Source organism: Sinocyclocheilus anshuiensis, unplaced genomic scaffold, assembly GCF_001515605.1.
Source record: "Sinocyclocheilus anshuiensis isolate Anshui unplaced genomic scaffold, SAMN03320099.WGS_v1.1 scaffold637, whole genome shotgun sequence".
NCBI classification, from domain to species: domain Eukaryota; kingdom Metazoa; phylum Chordata; class Actinopteri; order Cypriniformes; family Cyprinidae; genus Sinocyclocheilus; species Sinocyclocheilus anshuiensis.
The window spans coordinates 2,464,098-2,480,945 of record NW_015539816.1 but is presented as its reverse complement, the minus strand read 5'-3'; the positions used below and the strand labels follow the sequence as shown (position 1 = coordinate 2,480,945).

Genomic DNA, 16,848 nt, shown 5'->3' with positions numbered 1-16,848 from the left:
CAATGAGGTTAGTTGATCACTTCTATTCACAGCCTTTTTGTTGAATGCATTATTGATGCATTTCCTTCAGCCCAAGCCACTTGCCCCAACACATATGCAAAGACAAATAAAAGAAAAACAAGGCCTAGATTTGCCATCTGTCACTCATTCCAGGGAATGTTTCCACCTGCAACCTGTTGGCCGCAGACACTGACGCACAACGTAGACTGACCTCATTGGCTCGGTTCTGGCGTCCGCCCAGAATTTCAAATAAAGACAGGACTGAAAACTCGCAACAACAACTCCACAAACTGAAAAAGGGTTCATTAAATAAGGCACACTGCGTTATGTGGTGACAAGACCAAGGGCTGGACGTAGGCCATGCAACGATCTGTCCTAAATGTGGCCTTTCTGTTTTTAATTGCTCAGGCCATTTACAGTTACAAGTGCAACTCCATTCAAACGTCAGCGGGCCATTCAGCTACTTTACTTAATGACGGCAGACCGGACACCTGCGCTAGACAGATAATCTCAGAAAAAAGTCCTCAATCAGCCTTTACAATGCCTGGGAAGCAACTTAAAAAATGAGCTACATAAGTAATGCATATTGAAGTGTGAGTTAAAATAGACGTTATTTTATTTAATAAAGAGCAAAACTAATGTAATTATAGCAAAGATTTAATGTTAAGGGGATTGTTTGCCCAGAAATGAAAACTCATCATTAACCAAACCCAAAAAACATTCGTTCTTCCGCATAATACAAAAAGTACATTTTTGAGAACTATCCTGGCCAATAGTATTAGTAGAGCTGTCAAGCTCCAAAAAGTGGTCCATGTGTCTCTTGTGCTATATTTCAAGTCTTCTGAAGTCATATGATAGCTTGGCATGAGTAAATAACATTAATTTAAGGCATTATTCAATAAAAAAAAGAAATAGATCAAATCTTTTCAGTGTACTGGTTCAATCAGTTCACAAAACTGGTCTGATTCTGAATGATTTGATCACGAATTTAACTGATCAAGTTTTTGAGTTCAACTGTTCATTAATGACTTAAGTCTGCTGTAGTGGTAACATCCTAACAGATGAAAATAATTCCAAGTCTTCTGAATCTGATATAGTGCATGAGACATATGAACAACTTTCATGATACTTCTACGGGGATTTCTGCATCCTTTTTTAATCTTGAATGGGAATTCATTCTCTATTCTTTGTAATGCATGGAAAAGAGAGACTTGCATGATTCAAAATTTCTCCTTGTGTGTTCCACAGAAGAAAAAACACAGTTTGGACCAGCAAGTGGGCAAGTAAATGAAAATGTTCATTTTGGTCTGAACTGTCCCTTTAAGGCAGGTTAAATTTTTTTTTCTTGTGCTATTTTTCATGTCAGAAACAAATGTGTCTCAGGACATCATTCTGATGAGAAAACTATTATTATAACTATAAATCTAGATCTATTAATATACATTCTCATTTTCCCTCTCTTTTTCTGTGCCATGCGGAACTGGGAAGTTTCCCCCCAACTTCCAACGGTGAATCATTGTGTGCCTTTCAATGCTGCCTGGACAACAGCCTCTCTTTCCCTCCTACTCTCACTCCCTCTGTCTCTCTCTCTCTCTCTCCTCTCAAACACAAACACTCACTCACCTTCAAGCACAGTTCTTCCCATTGGCTGTGAAGTTCTTCCACCTGTCCCTGGAGCAGCACGGTGTCTGTGGGCAGCACGTACTGAGACACGTCTGCCTTCATGGTGGTCAGCTCTTTCAGTCCTCCAGCCCAAATCTGCAATGAGTCCTCGTCCTCCTGCATAACACGGCAACCAGCGCCAAGTTAAACTCCCCTCCTCTGCCACACGCTAACCCTTGTCCTCTCTCCCCCTCTCTCTGTGTCCCTGTCATTAGCGCTCAGGATTAAGGCCCGCTGGATGGGACGGGGGAGGGGAGGAGGCGGAGAGGGGAGGTTGGAGGGAGAACGGGGGGAGGGCAGAGCACCCATAACAGCATGGAAAGGGGTGATGATGGGGTAAAGGCCAAACATGTTAAAGACACTATTATTTCTTTTGTTTGTCAGTTTCACCCACCTTTATTGAAGGACTGTTCCTCATCAGGGCTTAATCAACAAGAAATAAAATCAATCTCAGCAGATGGGTTATTAACACATTTCTAAAGTGACATGATTATATCAACAGGTGTTTTTTCTTTACCTTGGTAATAGTTTGAGTGTATTAAAATACAGCAGAACTCGGCAGATAAAAGCACTTTGTTTAACAGTCATCAAAGCCAATCAGGAATTGTAAACTGTCTCTGCCAATTGATGACTAATTACCCAATTAATATAGTAAAAACTGGCACAATTCAAGCAGCAGTTTTCTACAATTAATTGTATGTTTGAAGGAGTCACCAAATAAACGTAAACAATGCGTACATTTAATGTTAGCTGATTTTACACTACAGAGCAGGGTCCAAAAGTCTGAGTATACTAGTGAAAATGCTTTTTTTTTTATTGAATAAATATATATATAATAAATATATTTTTTCATTAAATATTACACAGCAATTTGTGAAAGCAAGACAGTTATTAAACTATACACTACTGGGATCGGTGACTGCTGAGTTAATATTTTAATTATAGGCCTATAATTCATTGCACATAGACCTGCTTGATTTTAATTGAGCAGTAAATAGCCTAATCTTTTGTTATCCTCGCAGCGCGTCATTTGCGCGGTAATATTGCGGGGCAAATTAATTATAATTTTTATTTAATAAGAAAAGTAACTTAATAATAATAATAGGCCTAATAAAAATAAGAAAGTAACAGGCCTACATTAATTGGAAATACCAAATCCTCTTAATATTGCCAATAACTGATGTTTTTGACAATATCTCTGGCTATCGCCGATACAAGTTCATAGTCTTTCGACGCACCCTAGCAAGAGGAGGTTATTGCAGGGCAGCTGGGCAGACATCACGTTGACTCTTACATCGTTTGGGCTGCCTTTTTGAGCGCAGTGGCACTGAGAACATTATATTTCACACACTTTAAGCTCTTTTATTTTCCATACGTCCAACGAATTGTTCAGTTTGTAATGCGTACCGAATCGAAAGCCTCGTACCGAATGGTTCAATACGAATACACACACATACACTCTAAAAAATCCTGGGTTATTTTTTTAACCCAAATGCTGGGTTGAGCCTTTTGAGTCATTTTTTTTGGGTTATTTTTTCAGTGTTTGGGTAGTTTTTGTGTTACTCAGCTCCTGGGTCAAATGTAACAACCCAATGTTTGGGTAGTTTTTTTAGTGTTACCCAGCTCCTGGGTCAGACATAACAACCCCACGTTTGGGTAGTTTTTTTTAGTGTTACCCAGCTCCTGGGTCAGACATAACAACCCAATGTTTGGGTAGTGTTTTTAGTGTTACCCAGTTCCTGGGTCAGACATAACAACCCAATGTTTGGGTAGTTTTTTTAGTGTTACCCAGCTCCTGGGTCAGACATAACAACCCAATGTTTGGGTAGTTTTTTTAGTGTTACCCAGCTCCTGGGTCAGACATAACCAGAGCATGTGAGCGAAGCGGAGCGGTGTGACACTCCGCTACGTTTTCCGCTCTATGGACGTGCGCTCCACTCAGTCGCTCTAACCGCCCAAGCAAGCGCTCCGTTAATATTCCGCTCACGCTCGCCGTAAACCAATTCCCGCTCAGATCCCGCTCCGTTCTATAAGGAACAAATTTGCGTGCATTATATTAGATTATAAATGACTGCTGCCTATATCTAGCCTACATTCTGTAGGACTACCTATTGGTTTTATTGGTCAGTTTTTTTTTTAATAATATTTTAATAGGCCTAAGTGGTGTAGGCTAATATCTTCTGTACTCTGTAGTTCTGTATTTAGGCCTATATACAGCTGTGTGTTAGCTTAGGTCTACAGTTTAACTGAGATTATTTAATAACTACAGAGCTCCGAATATAATTTGAATTAACAATTAGTTACAAGCAAATCACCAAACGGCATTCTGGGTTGAGCGAGTGGCGCTGAGCGTATTGAGCGAGCGGAGCGGAATCTTCAGAAAGGCGCTCTGCGCTCTTAAGGAAATATTACCACTCCGCTCCCCGCTCCGCTCACATGCTCTGGACATAACAACCCAATGTTTGGGTAGTTTTTTTAACAGCGGTTGAGTTATTTATCGCGGGGATTTTGCCTTCTCTTCTGGAGAGAACAGTTCTAAGCGCCATCGAATTGATGCATTATCTTCGGTAAAATACAGGTTTATGTACATTTTATTTTATATATAAAATCATTACTGTGCTGTATGTCATAAAATTTAATGCAGAGCAACATACAGGCATGCGGTGTAATCACCTAACGTCGGTCTTATTGCATGATGGAAAAGCCTGATACTCTGCATAAAATAAACGATTTTATTCATAAAGATACAGAATATAAATACTTTGGATGTTAAAATATTTCTTCCGAGCTGTTTACAGTTTGTTTTGGACAGGTTATGAAGGCAGTGGCAGTATATTTTGGCTATGAGTGAAACGCAAAAGGAAAATAAAGGAAGTTATCATGCAAACCAGTGGTTGTGTGTAGTATTTGACAAAAGTTTAGTGGATTTAACCCTCTAAGCACCAAAGTCGCAAAATTACGACAAGACGTCATACTTAATAAAATAGACTGTAGATCCTTATATGGTGTAATATCTCATTTGTATTCCCTGCCACTAGATGGCAGACATGTAGTACTTCGATTCTAGACCAAAATGACGTCATGTTCCTATTCAAAGTGTTCGAGCAAATAGCAGAGCAAGTGAGCTATCCGTGTCATTGATGCGGAAGCAGTTCAGTTCAGAGCATCTGAGTAAATTGCCAAATGGCTAATAAAAAGTTGTACCGTGAGGATGCTTTCCGTACCCTCTGTATATATATATATATATATATATATATATGACATTACATATCAATTACATTATCAATACAGCAAAATTACCTGAATCTGGGATTATAACTGATTGTTTGGCTGTTTACTGCCATCACTTTCAGAAAAGTATATTACCTTGATGAGCTGCATGTGTATTTTTAGATCTTCTAGCTTCTCTGGCAGTGGACTCTTCAGTCTTGCTTTTATCTCTTCCAGTTTGAGAGCACTCTCAGCCAGGCCAGTTTCACAGAGCATCCAGTTCTGCAAAGAAACAGCAGCATCTCTTAATTACAGTGGAAGATGTTTGCCTCTACAATCTTTTCTACACTGTGAAAAACAATACCAGATCATACAATTTTAGACAAACATTTCCAGGTTGAATACAGTCTTGAGCTCTATCAACAATATGTGTGGCATAATGTCAATTATATCATTTTGACCTTGATCCTGGAACATTCCTTTAACTGCATACGTTCTGATTATGAGAGCCACTGATGTGCTTGTATTTTGGGTGCTGTCACTGTGTTATCTCAGATCAGTGAAGAGGGATTTCCCTTTCACATGGGGATACACCATCCCCCGCCTATTATTGTGAGCAAATGCACACAAAACACACTTCCAACCTTATAAGCCCCCTTCAAAACAATGATGTCATCATTCCTAACAGAAGAGCCAATCAGAGCTGGTTATGAGTGGGCGTGACTCTGGTGTTATATAATATCTAAAAGTACAGGGGATCAGCCTCTAGTTTAGGGTGACAAAGAGCCCCACTACTTGCCGGTGAACACTGTAAACTAATTTACAATTGCATTGGTCAAATTTATTCCTTCAAATATGGTCCAAATGCTCCATGGAGCTAAAAACATTATAAATTCGCATCTTGTCATCAAAAGTCCACATGACAATTTATGCTGTTGTTGGTACGACTATGACTGCAATCGATGTATGTTGCTCTGAAGCCTGTGTGATCTTACATTATCAAGGTTTTGAAAATGAAGTAGAATGGAATATAAAACAGTCACCAGGCACATAGGTAACAGCACTTTCCAAGCTTTGTTCCGACATCTACCTATACTTTAGGCCTTAGGGCATTGTGGCATTGTGTGTGAACTAGGCATGGGCCAGTATGAGATTTTGACGGTATGATAACCGGGCGTTTACAGACTTAATATTTTCACATAAATGACATTTGGAAAATGATAGGCATTGCAACGCAGTTTGTGCAAGTCCAGAACAGAGATCGGCTGCAATAAAACAATAAACGGTCGCATAAGTTCCAGAGGAAGCTCCTTCGGCCGTCCTACACACACGTGACTGACCGCTCGCTCGCTCGCTCGCACCAACAGGAGGAGGAGGGGGCGTGTTACTCTCTACAGTGCACTCAACCTAAGGGATTCCTACACTTTCAGTCTTTGAGGAGACATGAAAAACAGTGCATACCGCAGGAACGGTATAACGGAAAATATTAGCGGTTTTGAAACCGTGACATTTTCAAATCGCGGTATACCTTGAAACCGGTAATCGGCCCATGCCTAGTGTGAACAATGACAGATGACCCATGTAGGCTCTGAACTGCACAGTGGCTTAGTAGTCACGGTTTTGAAAGCCCTCGTTCTGTGTGATATGGCCCAGCTGCCTAATTTATGGATTATGGCAAGATTACGGCTGATCTCTCATCCTCAAAACGAAGCACTTTATTAGTGAAACGCTCAGTAGGATATGTAGGTCAATGACGACTAAGAAAGACCCCCATATTAACCATTGATTCTGCTCGGTCCATGCAAATAAAGAATTCAATAGACAAGGGTGTCAGCACTAATCGGACTGATCCAAAACCTTGTTATGCTTATAACTATATTTTTTTAACATATTTTCGTTTGACATTCTTGCGACATCTAAGCAAAATGATTCAAAACATTCGTCTTTACCAAAGAAGAAAAAAGATAATGAATAAAATGATAAATCAACAAAAAAACATATATAAAAAACAAAAAGAATAAAACACCAAATATTGGCAGATTTGAAATATATTGAAAACTGTACCAATTTATTCCCTACATAGTGTAAATGTGAATCATTTACAGTATTATTTGTCAATGGAAACTTTCACATAGCAACCAGAAATGTGAGACTTGGGTCACATACATGAGTTATGGTGTCTGCAAGAGCCTTTCTTTTCCCCACAAGGCCACAGCTTCGCTCCCACATCTCCTTGAGAGCATCCAGTTCAGTCTGCAGGCGTGTCTGTGTCTGCACATCTGATAGCGGAAGGATCTGTCCACCTGCCGCCACAGTCTGCCTGTACAGTTCTTCATGAAGCTGTAGTTGCTCCTCTGTCCACTGTGAGATAGAAAACATGAAAGATATTAATGATGGTGTTGGATTAGACTTTGAAGTCCAACATCAGCATCTGAAAGAGTTGAAAAGGCCATTATATTCTCTTGACTGAATAATCTTACCTCAAAGTCTTTTATAGAGCATTGGAGTTGCTGTAAGATGCATGGCGCCAGTCCTGCTGGTGGCAGAAGTTCTTCTATGTGTCTGAGTAGCTTTGAAAGTTTCCTCGAGCTGGTCTCATAGAGTTGCCACTGTCCCATCAGCCCTTCCAGACTTTTGCCATGCTGCTGGACCCTCTGCTGTGTCCCCTGCCATCGTGCCTTTAGCTGGGTGAGTCTCAGGATCAGATGACTCCTGCTCACAATGGAATTTGTTCATCAACATTTTCATGGTTTGTTAAAGGTAAATTCAGTCAAAAGTTATCAAAGTGAAGAACATTTACTCAGGTTAAAACGACATTAAGGTGAGTAAAGAATGACAGATTTTTCATTTTTGGGTAAACTATCCTTTTAAATTGTGGTTTAACAGATTTTTTTTTTTTTTAAAAGAGACCATGTCACAACTGATGAGCAACACATAATAGAGATGTTAATGTCATAAAACAAACTGCAATTTCACTGGCCATTAGCTTTGCCAGACATCTGAAAAATAATGAATGCAGTATTCCTATAAATAAAGGAAAAATTAATGAATGATGAGCCCTGTCTACATAAAGGGACGAGCAGTGTGAATGTGATTATGAAAATAATATCAATAAAGACTGAATCAAGATCTGGTATAGACTTTTGCATGTTTGGTGTCTGAGTGGAAGAGAAGGAGAAAATTTTCAGAGATCAGTGCAGTAGAAGTGAGATCAAGGAAGCAAATTAAATAAGTATATATTAAAAAATAATATAAGCGCAGAAAAATAATAAAGAGCAATAAATAAAGTATGAAATTTTTGCATACTGAGTGATTGTAATATAGAGTTGAGAATAGTCAATAAGTGGGTAAAGTATATTGAAGTACAAATTCCTGAAGCACAGCTACCCAAAATCAGAATTTCATTGCACAATGATATATGAAAAAAATAATAATAAAATAAATAAAAATAAAAATAAATAAAGAAAAAATAGAAAAAATAGGGCAATTAATTTCTGCTATGATGCTACCAAAAAGACTAGCAATAATCAAATGTCAGGCACACAAGAAGGGAAATGATTATGTTATTAATGATATTAAGGGAAACAATGCAGCAAATATAGAATCTGAAAAAGCTTCAGGGTGTCAAGTAGCAGTATTAGCACCTGTAGTACTTATCGAACCTCAACCTCAATTAGAGGATATAATTCGAATTCAAAAACAAGCAGGCCCCTATGAGCAATCAATGTGGCACCAAAGGGGAGCTAAAAAAGACTCACAAGAGATCTGGCGTACACGTGAAGGAAACATGGTTGCACCTATTTCACTTTTGAATATTCTTATTGCAGATGCGCATGGTTTTGACCATTGCGCAAGGGGGGAAGTGATAAGGAAAATTAAACAGCAAGGATATTGGTCTCCTTATTTAGATGCAGTGATAAGGAAAATTAAACAGCAAGGATATTGGTCTCCTTATTTAGATGCAGTGATAAGGAAAATTAAACAGCAAGGATATTGGTCTCCTTATTTAGATGCAGTGATAAGGAAAATTAAAAAGCAAGGATATTGGTCTCCTTATTTATATGCAATGGTGGATGAATTTTTGTCCACATGTGAAGTTTGTGCGAAATACAATGTGAGGAAAGGGATAGCGACACCAATAGGCCATATACCAGTACCAGAAGGGCCCTTTAAGCATTTGGTAATGGACTATGTGGATATGATAAAGCGAGTACAAGGAAAGAGATACATGCTTGTGATCATAGACAGATTTAGCAGGTGGGTGGAGGCAGTACCATCAGCAGATCTGGGAGCAGGAACAGTAATTAAATTTATAACAAGAGAACTAATTCCTAGATTTGGAATACCATCAGAAATAAGTTCAGATAATGGGTCAGCATTTATACAAAAAACTGTAAAACGAGTATTGCAACAATTAAGAAAAAAAAATGCTGCATCATTTAGTCATGGGTAATAAAACAGAGTGACTTACTTAGTCACTAGGTAGTGTTAACTAAGACGACTAGATTATGAAGTAGCACTCTGGGTAAAAATACGCAAATGTGAGACTTACTAAGTCTCAAAGGGGGGAATGTAGTAGATTTTTATTGGTAAAAATATGAATTGTTCGAGTGTAATCATTAGGAATATAACCATTTAAATATCCAGTTATTCTTCCATTATAATCACATATGCCTGTGTGGAAAATGCCTACGTGGCTAAAGTAGACAGGCCCTAAGATTAGAAACATCTGGGAAACATAAGTGGGGGCCTTCTTTCTTTACCATAACAAGAACCCCTTCTCGCTAGGGAGAACTGTATGCACAAAGGAACCATTCTATGTACGGAAAACTGTATGGAATATATACCCCACGCCTTAAAATCCAACCTGTATAAAAGGGGAGACAGAAAGACATTCTGGAGATGTTTTGCTGCAGAGAGCATCTCCGCTTTATACTCATTGATGATGTAATAAAGTGTATATTCTGGCATCAAAACTCAAGACTGAGTGTGGTTTCTCAGACGAGCGGCAGACGACACTACAGTAGCACATGCAGTTTCATTTCCTGAGAGTGAGCCAGCTTGTTCCAGTGCTGAGCTCAAAAGAGCTCTTCCACACCACATAACTCCAAGAGTTATGGCCTCATCTGGAGCCCGTGAAAAAACAAAACCGTTGGAAAACCTCGGTTTTAATTACTCATCGGGAGACATCCTGTTCTGAACAAATTATTACACCACATTCTTTGATTTCTTATCCATGGCAGAGCCCCACACTGGAGGTTAGTAAGAAAATTCTGAGGTTACCGAGTATTAGGGAAAAAGTTCTTGAGTGCAGTGTTATAAATTCTCACCTATCCTCATTCTGACTGCTCTCCAAGAAGCGTGAAGCCTCACTGACCATGGCATTCTGTAGCTGCTGGCTGATGAGGACCTCCACTTTCAGCCTCTGGAAGATTTATTACTAATATATGAATAGATGAGCTCCGTTCAACCATTTCAAAAACAAATTACACAATACTCTAACATCAAAAGTTCCTGTTGCTCTTATTTTATTAAAAAGAGTTAGGGAACATATATAATGTTACAAAGGATTTATATTTCAAATAATGTTATTTCTATATATTTCTATTAATCAAGAATCCTGAAACACAATTATTACAAAAATATTAAGCAGTACAACTGTTTTCAACATTGATAATAATCATAAATGTTTATGTGACAATGAAGAATGGAGTACTGGCTGCTGAAAATTCATTTTAAATTTTTAATAGAAAACGGTTAACTTTAAATTGTAATATTATTTCAGAGTATTACTGATTTTACTGTATTTTTGCTTAAATAAATCAGCCTTGGTGAGCATAAAACACTCAAAAGTCAAAATTCTGGTTTCTATAAATCATAGCTAGCATTAACTAGCAATTCTTTGTCTTTTTCATATCCATAATGTAATTATTTATATCTATGCATGTCTAAATACAAGTTATTCTATGTGCTATATGATATAAACATTGGAAATGTGTCAAGCAAAAAGAGGAGAAAAAAAGGATTTTGATTACAAATGCCACAAATATTCCAATAGTATTGTTTTAGAATAAAGACTTATCAGAACAGGATCTTATGGAATATGGACTATGTTGTGCAAGTGCACATGGTCATTATGAAGCATCAGGATTCACATGATGAAACTAAATATTAGAAAATAATTTTCTATTGGATTTCATAACTGTATGCTCTACCTGATGTGCAGCTAGCTGCTCTCTTACAGCAGCACAGTTTCCAGACGTCTGATTGGATGACCCAGCCTCGATTTTGTCCAGGAGCTCCATCCAGCACTGGCACTTCTGCTGGAAGTTCTGAGCATGCAGCAGCTCTCCATACATCTTCCTACAGACAGAGATGTGCATTGGCATTCACCAGACACAGTTTAGTTACAGCTAATTCTAGGGTGTAAAAAGTTTGGAAAAAAGTGTTCAAGTAATAGTTCATCCAAAAATGAAAATTCACCCTCATGTTGTTCCAAACCAGTATTTTTTCCCCGATGGAACACAACAGGAGAGTTTTAAAAGGGTTTGAAACAACCTGAGGGTGAGTAAATGACACAATTCTCATGTTTAGGTAAACTATCCCTTTTACTAAGATATATGGAATCAAGTCTATTTCGGGGCTAAATCAAAATGTTTGAGAATCGAACAGCTTTAATTTAGTGAAGTTTGACTTGCCTGTGTCGGTCTGTGGCCTGAGAGAAGACCTGAACCCATTGTGTGTTGAGGGTCTGTAACCTCTCCTCCTCTGCAGAGCTTAAAGAGAGTCTGAAACTCGTCTGATTCAGAGCAGCAAGGTTAGGGTTCAGCCCACTCAGATCTAACAGAACCATCTTAGAGACGGAAAAAGAGAGAAAGATTTACATAAAATCAAACGGATAAAAAGGATAACAGAGGATAAAAAGAAAATCAATGAAAACAATCAATGAAAGAAGTGCCACAAGACCTTTAGTCTTTCCATGCTTGCAGCGGAGGAGCTCATAACGCTCTCAAAGTTTTTACGTTTTTGCTCCATTGACTTCAACTCAGTGCTGAAACGGCGGTGCTCCTCCAGCTCCTCCTATGGATCAAGAACACCACAACACTTGTGTAGGACGTTGTATAAATGTTTGTCATCGGTCGGCAGATCAATCAAATGACTTTAATGTTGTATTTAGTCTTTTAAAGATATCAACTTGTCGCTCTTACCTGAACTTGTGCCCCAATGTCAGAAAGTGCCTTGCCAAGATTCACATGGTCACGTGACAGCAACCTGGTTTCTGATTTGATTAGAGGGGCTGACTGGGGTTTCACATGTCCAGTGAGAAGCTTTGAGGCCTCCAGGACTTTTCCCACACTGCTTTGCAAGGCAGGCATGTCTTTCTCCAGAGCCTGTGAAAGAAGAGCCACAAAGGAAATTACATAATTTATCATGTCATAAAATAGTTTTTTTAATGACTTGTACTAGTGTTCAAAAGTTTTTTTAAATTTTTTAAATAAAGTAATTTAATTCAGCAAGGATGCATTAAATTGATATAAAGTGATGGTAAAAACACTTATAATGTTACAAAAGATTTCCATTTCAATTACATGCTGTTCTTTTGAATGTTCTATTCATTAAAGAATCTGGAAAAATATTCAGCAGTACAATTATTTGAAATACTAATAATTTTTTCTTGAGCAGAAAATCAGCATATTAGAATGATTCTGAAGGATCATGTGACACTATAGACTGGAGTAACGATGCTAAATATTCAGCTTTGCCATCACAGGAACAAATTATATTTTAAAATATTTTTTTAAATAGAAATTATTATGGTTATTAATTGAAAAAATATTTAACAATATTACAGTTTTTTCTTTATTTCTGATGAAATACATGCAACCTTCAATTTGTAAGTGAGCCACTGATATCTATTTTTGAAAGTTAAGACGGAATCAGTATAAGGTAGGAAAAAACATTTATGAAATAAATACAGCGGCTACTAAAAAACATTAATTAAATAATAAAAACAGTAATTAAATAAAAATGAATTACTTTTTGTTTTTCATCATTTTATTTATTTTCATTTTATAGACAAAATTATTCAAAAATATAATTTTATAGACATACACATTATTCAGACGATCAAAAAATTAGTTATGAAATATTTATTGATTATTAACATCTGTTATAGATATAGATAATATTATTTGTTTGTGTTTAAGTTTAAACAGCAATAAACTCCCCCCTTATAAGCTATCTTTTTTTTTTTTTTTTACGTTTAAGAAACTATGTGTATGCATTTTAAGAAAAAAAAAGCCAATTTAAACGAATTGAATAAGAACTTATTTATGATTATATGTTCTTTTGTGTTGAACATTTTTTAGTTAAGAGTATCACAGGTCTCATTTGGTATTTTTAGCCCACAGAGAAAAGCTCCAGCTCAGATCTCGATGTTCCTTCTTTTCAAAAGCACAACTGGACTGAAATAGTGCAGACCCATCTGTAGGACTAGAACACTTTAGCACTTAACAAGTACATGCTGAAATTGGCTATTATTTAGGTCTGGTTTTTCACTGTGCATTGTTACTTTGCATTTTATTACAAATTACAAAAAAATAATACAAAACCAGCACCTTATATTTACAAACAAGCAGCTTAACATAAAAATATTTCTGTGCATCATTATTGCTGTGAATTGTATGGGTTTAGTATGCTTTAAGGGTTGTTGTTGTAATCCCTTTTGTTGACCACTAACCTTTTACTTATGTACTTGATTGTGTTCTGTACTTCTGATCTATTGTATTTCGATTGATTTCTCATTTGCACTGAGCTCTCACCTGGCATTAGCATGGATTTTTAGGTAATTGATGCCAATAATCACATTAGAGTTAAAATCTAAAATTACTATCTCATTTAATTAACAATATTTCAAGTAATATGCAATTGGCATGTTCCATTTCTTGGGTAAGTGTGTTCAAACCTCTGTCTGATAACACTGGAGATGTGGATGGAATGAATAAGTAAATTCTCTCCAGCTATAGAATATCTAGATGCTATCTGGATAGGAAACACATCCTAACGCCAGGTGTTAAAGGGGCCTAGATACTATTAATTACTCACACTGATGCCCTGCATCCTGCTGTTGAGCAGCTCTACAGTGTTTTCTTCTCTGTCTGAAGAACTCATAAGCTCTCCAAGCCTCTCCCAGTGCTGATTTAGATGAACACAGCACTCTCCTGTGAGGCGCTCGTATTCCAGCCAAAGCCGCAATGCATTCTGGGCGTTTAGTAAATCTGCATGCACATCTTCAGTCACTGCTTGATGTCTGAAAAGAAAACAACATTAATACCCACATAGGTCCAGACAAACAAAACTTAAAAATCAAGCATGTTCTGTTCTCTCTTTGCATTGCAAAGTCTGATTCATTTTAGTGAATCAGTTTGTTTTTTCATTATTCATCTTTAATAAATGATTCACTCAACTAAACTATCAAATAAACAGATTCATTAGCTAATTTATAAAGATGCTACCATTTTAAAGTAGCTTTCAAAGTGTAATTTCAGTTTAAAAGGTGAATTAAAGTAGGTGAAGGATGTGTAAAGTAAAATTACTTACCGAGTTGTCTCCTTCTCGAGACGATCAGACAAAAGTTTAGACGCATAAGGGTTGAGTTTGTCTTTCAAGTTAGAGAACACCTCAGTTAACTGGGTCCAGGTCTCTGATTGGTTCAGCTCCCTTTCAAGCTCCTGTTAAGAAGCATAATAATATAATACCCTATAAATCACATTGCTAACAGTAATGGCAATGTTGAATACTTATATTATGTGAATTGTCATGTTGGGAGAATAAAATTGGTGTTTAAACATTGAAGTTTATAACGTTAACGGTCAGTGTATCTTTTGGTCATTTGATTTTTTTCTTTAATATTGAAAGTAGAAAATCATTAAAAAAAGAAAGAGGAGCGTTTTCTCATTTTCTACTTTCAATATTAAATAAAAAAAAATCAATTGACCAAAAGATACACTGACCCTTAACGACCTTACAATTTAGAAAAAGTACAACATTTCCAATCTTTTTTCCAGTGGAATGATTTCATTTAGAGTCGTTTACTCACTTGCAGGTGCTCCACATGAATTCGGCTCTGCTCAGATGAGAACACAGGAACTCTGCAGAGCTCCAGCTTGTAGACCACCCCGGTTGTTTGCAGTTCTGCTGCACTCATTTTAGATTCAAAGTGAGCCCATTCATCTTTGATTGGCTGTAAATCTGACTTGAGAGCATTTATCTAAGAAAAAAAAAAACACACTGCTAGGAATAACATTTCTTCACTTAATCAAAAATGATGAATGAACTCTGACTGAAACATCTGACACATTTGAAGATGTTGTAAAACAACAGTTACACAAAAATCAATTGAATTCTTTCTAATGTTATATCTCCGCATCCACCGAACCAAAATACCCAAAATCTAAGAGATGTAACATCAATTGATTGGTGTTATTGATAAAATATAGTAAATATATAATAAAAAAAAAAAAATTCTGATATGTTTTGATGCAATATTATTAATTATTAATATAAATCAATATTAAAGGGGTCATCGGATGTGACATGCACTTTTACAAGTTGTTTGAACTGAAAGTGTGTGTGTACACAACCCAGGGTTTCTGCAGACATGAACAAGTTAAATTTAAGACTTTTTAAGGACCCACGGACACCCTGACAACCACCCTATAATGATAAAGATCCACCCAGTGTTTTTTTAATCTAGTTAAATAATTTCCCCTTTCTCATATAAAGCCATTCTCAGATGCCTGTCTGTGTGACGTCACACAGACCCAGGCCCCTCCCCCAACTGTTGATTGACACTAGCGTTTTACCTTAGACCCACCCTGAGTGAGCTGTCAACACTCCGCCATTGCTTCACCGCCGGAGCAGATGTAGACAAGAATGGCTCCTAAGCGATTGAGGTGTTTTGTTGTTGGATGTAATAATGAACATAGCAGTCGTCATTTACTCCTGACATCTGAGCCACTGAAGACACAGTGGATTACGTTTGTTTTTGAAGGGAATGCGCCCCACGATCTGCCTAAATGCGTCTATGTTCTTTTATGAATCTTTGCAAATTGCCTTTCCTAATAACGTGCCAGTTAGCAAGTTCCACGGCTAAAGTAAACAGTATCATGAGAACAGCTCGTCACCCCACGGAAGAGAGGGGCGGGGTGAGCAGAGCTCATTAGCATTTAAAGGAACATGGACTAAAATGGCTTGCTGAAAACAGAGCTGATTTTAACAGGGTAAAAAGGGTGTTTTTTACACTACCATTGAGAAATTTTAACCAAAGTATGTTATAGACTTTTCATTATGACCCTAAAGAATCATATCAGCTTGTGGAAAATGGGCATCCGTTGACCCCTTTAATAGAAAAAACAAATACATTTTATGACCACTTACACAAGCATGGTGTTTTTATAGTGCTTTTAAAGCTGCAGTATGTTCACTACCATTAAAACGTTTAGGGTTGGTAAGTTTTGTAAAGATTTTGAAAGAAGTCTCTTATGCTCACTAAGGCTGATCAAAAATATATTGAAAACAGTAATGTTCTGAAATATTATTACAAATGAAAATAACTTTTTAAATATATTTTAACATGCAATTTATTCCTGTGATGGAAGTCCAGTCTTTAGTGTCACATGATCCTTTAGAAATCATTCTTATATGCTGATTTGATGCTCAAGATTAATTTACAGGTGCATCTCAATAAATGAGAATGTCATGGAAAAGTTCATTTATTTCAGTAATTCAACTCAAATTGTGAAACTCGTGTATTAAATAAATTCAGTGCACACAGACTGAAGTAGTTTAAGTCTTTGGTTCTTTTAATTGTGATGATTTTGGCTCACATTTAACAAAAACCCACCACTTCACTATCTCAACAAATTAGAATACTTCATAAGACCAATAAAAAAAAACATTTTTAGTGAATTGTTG

The 16,848-nt window shown here is 37.0% G+C and overlaps 1 protein-coding gene across 1 annotated transcript in view; it reads right to left on the bottom strand.

Moving 5' to 3' along the window:
• LOC107683962 (nesprin-2-like) overlaps positions 1–16,848 on the bottom strand; it is a 98,090-nt gene that overhangs the window by 18,451 nt on the left and 62,791 nt on the right. The window contains exons 72-83 of the mRNA XM_016480065.1: positions 14,972–15,142; positions 14,473–14,603; positions 13,978–14,182; positions 12,081–12,263; positions 11,839–11,952; positions 11,571–11,725; positions 11,088–11,235; positions 10,203–10,297; positions 7,353–7,584; positions 7,039–7,233; positions 5,029–5,154; positions 1,624–1,779 (exon numbers count right to left, since the gene is read on the bottom strand). Coding sequence (XP_016335551.1) covers positions 1,624–1,779; positions 5,029–5,154; positions 7,039–7,233; positions 7,353–7,584; positions 10,203–10,297; positions 11,088–11,235; positions 11,571–11,725; positions 11,839–11,952; positions 12,081–12,263; positions 13,978–14,182; positions 14,473–14,603; positions 14,972–15,142 — 1,911 coding nt within the window. The remainder of the gene's footprint in view (positions 1–1,623; positions 1,780–5,028; positions 5,155–7,038; positions 7,234–7,352; positions 7,585–10,202; positions 10,298–11,087; positions 11,236–11,570; positions 11,726–11,838; positions 11,953–12,080; positions 12,264–13,977; positions 14,183–14,472; positions 14,604–14,971; positions 15,143–16,848) is intronic.